The 6,866-nt window shown below is 38.6% G+C and overlaps 1 protein-coding gene across 2 annotated transcripts; it reads right to left on the bottom strand.

The window, feature by feature from the left end:
* Nucleotides 1–1,830: 1,830 nt before the first annotated feature.
* Nucleotides 1,831–6,763, bottom strand: LOC5518720. Of its 2 annotated transcripts, XM_032363376.2 has the most exons (5): nucleotides 6,507–6,763; nucleotides 5,166–5,223; nucleotides 4,928–5,051; nucleotides 3,952–4,026; nucleotides 1,831–3,468 (listed from the first exon to the last, which is right to left on the bottom strand). In XM_032363376.2, the coding sequence occupies exons 1-5, from the start codon at nucleotides 6,514–6,516 to the stop codon at nucleotides 3,397–3,399; spliced, it is 339 nt and encodes a 112-aa protein (XP_032219267.2). In that variant the 5' UTR covers nucleotides 6,517–6,763; the 3' UTR covers nucleotides 1,831–3,396. The 2 variants fall into 2 exon arrangements, with proteins under 2 accessions (XP_032219267.2, XP_001638600.2); XM_001638550.3 differs by lacking the exon at nucleotides 5,166–5,223 and having other exon boundaries at nucleotides 6,507–6,757.
* Nucleotides 6,764–6,866: the final 103 nt, after the last annotated feature.

Genomic DNA, 6,866 nt, shown 5'->3' with positions numbered 1-6,866 from the left:
CCTGTTCGCCTCGTATTAGAGCTAACCTAGGTCCGACATAACAAGCATGGCAAACAGCGACGTTAGCAGCGGTGTCATATACCCCTCGCTTCCCAGCGTCTGCCCCCCGATTTGCCCGCAAACGCACATGACGCCTACCGCTCCGGCAAGCATCGGCGGCGACGTGCAAAGCTTTCGACTCCAGAAAATAGGTGACACTCAGGCGGTTCTAGACAACGAGATAACGCATCATCGACAGGTGCGGAAGAAGTATAAGCGCGCCTTTGCCGTTACCCATGCTGTGTCTGTAGCATCCGGCATCGCTGCAGGGGCGCTTTCCAGCGCCGGGGTGGGGGTCTCTTTGAGTGGGATAGGGGTTCTAATCAGCGGTCCGCTGGCAGGGGTCACTGGGCTGGTCGGTGTCGTGGGCGCGGGCGCGGGGGTAGTCTCTAGGGGTCTTACGAGCAAGGTGGCTAAACACGAAGACACGATGGTTTTAGCGGAGAGTAAGAAAAACTCGATCAGCGAGCTGGTCTCTAAGGCTCTGCAGGACGGGCATATCTCAGACGAAGAGTTTCGGCTAATACTTCAGGAACAAGAGAGATACTACGCGCTCAAGGCCGCTATAAGAGCTCGACACGGCTTCGCATCGCGTGAGAAAAAAAGCAGGAAAGGGCCCTCCCTGGAGACACGCGAAAAGATGAAAAAGAGGCTGCGAGAAATTCGCGAGGAGTTCGGGAGCGAGGTGTTCGAGTAAAACTCAGGTTTAAACGCCACGCCAGCGGCTTTGAATTAACGGCCGAAAAACGGTTATTCCGCGCTCCGTAGGAATAACGAGATTCCCCGTTTTAAAGATTCCCCGTTTTAGAGATTCCCCGTTTTAGAGATTCCCCGTTTTAGACATTCCCCGTTTTAGTATTCCCTGTTTTAGGGATTCCCCGTTTTAGTATCCCTTGTTTTAGAGATTCCCCGTTTTAGTATTCCCCGTTTTAGAGATTCCCCGTTTTAGTATTCCCCGTTTTAGAGATTCCGCGGTTTAGTATTCCCCGTTTTAGAGATTCCCCGTTTTAGTATTCCTCGTTTTAGAGATTCCCCAATGTAGTATTCCCCGTTTTAGAGATTCCCCGTTGTAGTATTCCCCGTTTTATCGTTCCCCGTTCCCCGTTTTAGAGATAGCCGATGTCTGACAATGTTTTAACTTAAGATATGAATATTTTGATGTCGTCGTCGATAACGTCATACTTCACGTGAAGTATGACGTCATCGACGTCTCACCTTATTGACACTCGCATGGCATTTTATGTTTATATTTATTTGCAATGACTCCATGGATGACGTCACATATCAAGTGACCATCTGGTTGAACCCCCCTTTGACACCTACCAAGTTTGGATGTCATACGATGTTTCTTTCATGAGATATCGGATAGTTTATTACAAATGTGGCCTACCTTATTACAAATGTGGTCGTTATAACAAATGTGGCAATATGTGGCATTTTACGGCTTTTGGGGAGCATTTTACGGCTGTATAGTTCTTAACGATGTTCTAAATTTTATTGTATATAAGAAGATAGAACCCAATGAATTATAAGGAAGGGAGTTACACTAATGGTCAATAGCAATAATAGGGTTGTTACTATGAGCACAATTTCATTCTGCATTTTAGTACGCATCAGGGCTAAAAAAGGATTGTTTTCTGCTATCTAAACCTCGGCATGTTCTTAGCATGTTCTTAAAATTTGGTAAAATATCAGGCTGGAAGTTCTTATAAAAAAAGGTTCTTTTCAGAACAGGCAATTTTTCAGACTTAATTACATCTAAATTGTTTGTCTTATAACAACAACAACAACAATAATAATAATGGTTTATTGATGCCTTTTGCAGTTTTTGCAGTCAAAGACTAAAGTGTAGGTCATATACCCACTTCTACAAGTCATAATAAATGTAGTAATTTATTTTATAATTTATTTACTTATAATACGCTAAAGCGCTAACAGAAGACGAATTCTTACAAAAACATCCAAACTAAATCGACATAACAAATTACAACGCGGTCACCTAAATTAACGAGTCCTCTAGGTGAAATAAGCCAATCGGAAAAGATGGGTTTTTAGTGTCTGCGTGAAGTATTCATAGATCCGACGCGCGCACGAATATCCAATCAGAAAGCAGCAAATAGAAGCCAGCGAAGTGCAACCTAAATGTCCCACAATAGTCCCACAAATTTTACAACAATGTCGGATGAGGTCAGTGAGTCCTACCCGGAGTTATTTTAAATACAGACGTTTAAAGGGGTTTTCTGCGACTTGGAAAATAAAACACAAAAACCTAGCATGATGGAAACTTGTCTTGTTGTCCAAGCTTGGTGGGACCACATGGCTGTTATTGCACCATCTCTTCCGATCACAAGAAACTCGTTTATCTTGAGACGATGACTGATCACCCATGCCCGAAGATCCGAAATGCAGCGTTTCATCGATTTTATAGCGTTATCTTGTGCACAGGGGTTAGATGGTTTAAAAGAAAGGTACAGCTGTGCGTCATCTTCATAGCCGTGGGCATTAGAAAAATGCTGCTTCACAATGTTAAATATTCCACTTGCATATATAATAAACAGAATTGTTCCAAGACAGCTGCCTTGAGGAACGCCGCAGTCGAGATTGAAGTTTTCAGATGATTTGTTATTAATGACAATTCACTGCGATCTTTCAGAAAGAAATGACGCTATCCAGTCGTTAGCATTGCCTGCCACACCAACAAGTCAGCTTTAAGGTTTCAAGAAGGATGTCATGTTCAATAGTATCAAAGGCGGCACTAAGATCCAATAAGACTAAAAGTGTGATTTCCTGTCTATACATGCTCACTAGGATGTCATTCTGAACTTTCAGTAGTGCAGTCTCAGTCGAGATGTAACTAGTAATATAAATAGTTATGTTTGTTTGAGCATAGCCAGGATTTTCCCAGATACTGCACTATGATAAAACCTAATCTTTCATAGTTTTTCACACATACTGTAATATACATTTGAACTGATAAGACAAGAGACAGATAAACTGAATCTTTACTTGCCAAAACCTTCAAAATAAGTCAATTCTCCATTCTTTTGTTTTAAAATACAGTAGTAATTGTAATATTGTGCTGTTTTGTGAGTGCTTCTTGTTGTGTTTTGGGGGTAAACTAGGTATCCCAAGCAACGCCGAGACAAATAAGAAGTGGATCTTACAAAAGAACACACACATAAAACATTATCATAGTCACTTCTTCCTGATAAAAAATCCATCCAGGCATATATTTTTATATCTATCAATTTAAACTAATACTCTAACCAAGCTATGTGCCTACCCTCATCACAGTAAACGTCAGGCTATTGTATACGCCACACCTATCCTTGTTTTAGTGAACGCCACCTCTAGGGTCTAAGACATGTCAGACTGAGCTCTTGCCAGCCAAATAGGGGACTCTTTTTCAACTACACCCATGTAGTTATTCTAGTACAAAAAAGAGATTAAAATACATTTCAAAGTCATGTTTCCTAATATTAGTGGATTTTTAAATAAAGAATTTTTCCTAATATAATGTATGAATACAAGATAGAAAAACATCATTTTGGGGGCTGAACAGTTGTCAAAATATGGCAGCTCTTTAGTGCCTGTGCCTCTCAACATTGGGTTCCATTCCGGAGAGCAGTTCATTGTTTTTTTATTATTATTATTATTTTTTTTTGTCTTTTATTTTTTTTATTTTTTGTCTTTTTATCCTTGGTTTTCTACACTCAAAAAAGAAAAAAAACCCAGCATTATTTTCTTTTATGTTCTGTGTTCGGACATGATTTGCATGGCGGTTGCATAAGGCACCTAAAACCATTAACCACATTGTACCTTGGGCACTTTTAACCCAGCCTCCAGCTTGTAGAAGGGGGATCAGTTGAACATATTGTATCAACTGTGTAACTTTATTTTCAATACACTTACCCGCATTGCAAGAAAGGTTGGGTCATTGGATTCATTTGTTCTTTTCTTCAAGCTTTTGTGGGTTGCCTCAAGCTCCTGCAGTCAATATAAAATTATTTCATCAGAAATTCTATAAGGTTATGTCTATTAGAGGGGTGCACTCAGTTATTGGCATGAGAGGGTGTGGGGTGAAAACATATTTTGGTGGTTGACTTTTTTTGGCTGACTTTTTTGGTATCTTTTGGCTCAATGACCCCCCACCCCCCCCCCCCCCCCCCCACCCCTCTTGCCAATTTTAAATCTCTAAAGCATGTTTACTTCTCTGTAGACAAGAGGCAGGTGTAGAGAAAACAGCACACTTCCATTCAACACATGATGATGTGCAGTTGTTGTAAAATTGGAGTTTGGGAAAGTGTTTAAAATATTTGCATTTTGGGAGGCTTAAAGCCACATTGTCACCAGTTTACTTCCAGAGGGCTGATGGAAACATTAACCGTTAAAAGACAATAGAATCTATTAAAACCCGTGCTATTTAACAGGCCATCCACTCTAAATTTTCTATCACATCCTCAAAAAAACTTTCAATAGACACACAGCTTCCACAATTTTAATTGATTTTTCATGTTTTCCATTAAAAATCATCAGAGATTGTAATGTAATTGACCAGAAGTAAACTGTTGACAATGCGGCTTTAAGATTAACGGTCAGGTATGTTTTGGGTATAAAATTTCATCAAGCTAATTGTTTGGGTTCCATCATGTTAACAGCTACGAGCTCTATGGAAGCTTGAAATTCCAAGGGAAATGGGTCCTCCATCATAACCTTAGAATTCCAGAGGCGGGATAAATTAAGAGCTAAGGGGAATGGGTACTTCATTATAAATCAGAATTCCAGAGGGGGGAAAAATTAAAAGCTATGTAATGTTCGACCTGCCTATCAGAAAAAGATGTTACTAAATGTACTTAAAGTGTCCAAAGATAGTAGTTCCAAATCTTACCTGCACTATTTGGTCATTTCTTGCCTTTGAATTGATAAAGGAAGTTTTAATTGTCTTTTGGTTCTTTGTTCTGTTTTTTTCAAGTAATTCCCCTGAAGCAAGTAGGAGCTCACGTTTGGCTAGACTATACCATTTGAAAAAGAAACATTTAATTCATGTTTTTAAAACATGCTTGGTAGTAGTATAGGGAAAGTTTTATCAAAATATCAAAGAAAAAGAGCCAAATTCTGGCACTTACCATATTTTCTGGAATAAGTGCCTCCCATGAATAAGCGCCTCCCCCAAATTAGTGCCCCCTTTGAACACAAACTATTAATAACTGCCTCCCTCGAATAAGCAACCCCACTCCCCTTAGTCAATAATCATAATCTATTCAAAATTCAAACACATTCTCCCTGTACGAGTTTACGAATATAGAGAATAATATAGAGACAAATAAACACTATTGTAGAAGTACAATTGATATTAAACGAAAAAAAAAACATTCATCCTTTTGCCTGAAGTTTATCCTTTTGAACAAGTGACTCCCTCGAGTAAGCACCCTATCTGAGAATCAAAAATTTTAATAAGCGCCAGAGTGCTTAATTGAGTAAATACGGTACATGATCAAATGGCCTATTTTTAATAAATTCCATAAGTGCAAACTGCAATAAATATTCTGTACAAGGTATCTTAAATGAGCCTTTTTGCATACCATAATTGAGATAATTGAGAATTGAGCTTCTTTACTTCTGTAGCAAGCAATTCCATGTATCAGCATGTGGCATGCTGCATGGCAACATATGCATAAACGAATATAAATAGTAACTAATGCCAGATGAACATAATCTTTTTTTTTTAATTTTTAGGTGACTGTTATCTTCATAGTTATTAGTACAAATATACTCGCTGAAGTGTAATGGCTTTGAAAGATAAAGTCTTATTTCAGATGAATTGTTGTCGGGTAATTGCCTATAGTTTGCATCCCGAAGGGTAGGGGCATTTGACTGCTGCAGTTTTGTCCCAAAAGGTTAGGGGCTTTTTTCTGTTTTGTACAGGGTCAAAGTCTAATTCCCCACCCTTCCGTGGGACCATTGGGGTGGGGGGTTCAATTGACTAGTGCATTACAGTATTCATGAATTGGAAAAAACAACATCTGCTAACTATGCTGTGTCTTCAGTTTCTAAACCCAGCCAAATGCCATGCTCTTTCTATATTGAGTCCGACAGGAGTATATATATTCAATAAAAATGTTTATCACCATCTTTCTCTGTTGTATGATAAATTAATAACTGTGAGTTTTGTAGAATTATTAGAGCACAAAATCGAAACAATGTAGCTGTGTAGGGAAAATGTATTATTTCATTTAAGTTAAAGTACTGAAGTACTGAAGTAAGAAAGTATTAAGCTCTTATATTAGAATAATTACTTAAGTTAAGTATATGTTTATTTAACTTATTTGTCAAAATAACGTATTTAAAATACGTGATCCGTACCATTATTTGCTTTAAATTCATTGCTAGAATACAGAGAACAATACGATGACATAAAAATATCTCCAGTGCTTTAAATTATATAATTTGAACGCTTTTCTACTCACATTTCATCATGCTTGTGGTGGAGTTTGGATTCAGCCAACAAGGAATTGTTATATTTGTCGCTATGACTTCCACTCATAATTACGTATTACCCTTGAATCATAATTTGAACACCAACATAAACGCTCTAGCCATACTAGAGTCATGAATAGGGTGGCATTTTCTTTTCGCTGTGGGGGTACAACTTGTATTTAGACAGTTGATTTTGACGCCATTGTTATTTCCCATCATGCTCTATGGCCCTGTGTTTTGAAACTCTGAAAACCAACACAGGTAACCCATAGATTGTTCTATTTTGTTCCGTGTTCTATTAGCAGATTTTATGATGACATTTCCATGCTGAAATAAAACAATTTGCTCCT

This window comes from Nematostella vectensis, chromosome 3 (genome assembly GCF_932526225.1).
Source record: "Nematostella vectensis chromosome 3, jaNemVect1.1, whole genome shotgun sequence".
Classification (NCBI taxonomy): Eukaryota; Metazoa; Cnidaria; class Anthozoa; order Actiniaria; family Edwardsiidae; genus Nematostella; species Nematostella vectensis.
The sequence above is the reverse complement of the archived record's forward strand: the minus strand, read 5'-3'. Positions and strand labels throughout refer to the sequence as shown.

Excerpts from the sequence above, each read along its gene's own strand:
- LOC5518720 (XM_001638550.3), bottom strand. The coding sequence starts at position 6,583 with ATGAGTGGAAGTCATAGCGACAAATATAACAATTCCTTGTTGGCTGAA. Across the intron at positions 5,052-6,506 it reads CACCACAAGCATGATGAAAT|TCTAGCCAAACGTGAGCTCC; the intron begins GTGAGTAGAAAA and ends CAAATGGTATAG. Across the intron at positions 4,027-4,927 it reads GAAATGACCAAATAGTGCAG|GAGCTTGAGGCAACCCACAA; the intron begins GTAAGATTTGGA and ends TATTGACTGCAG.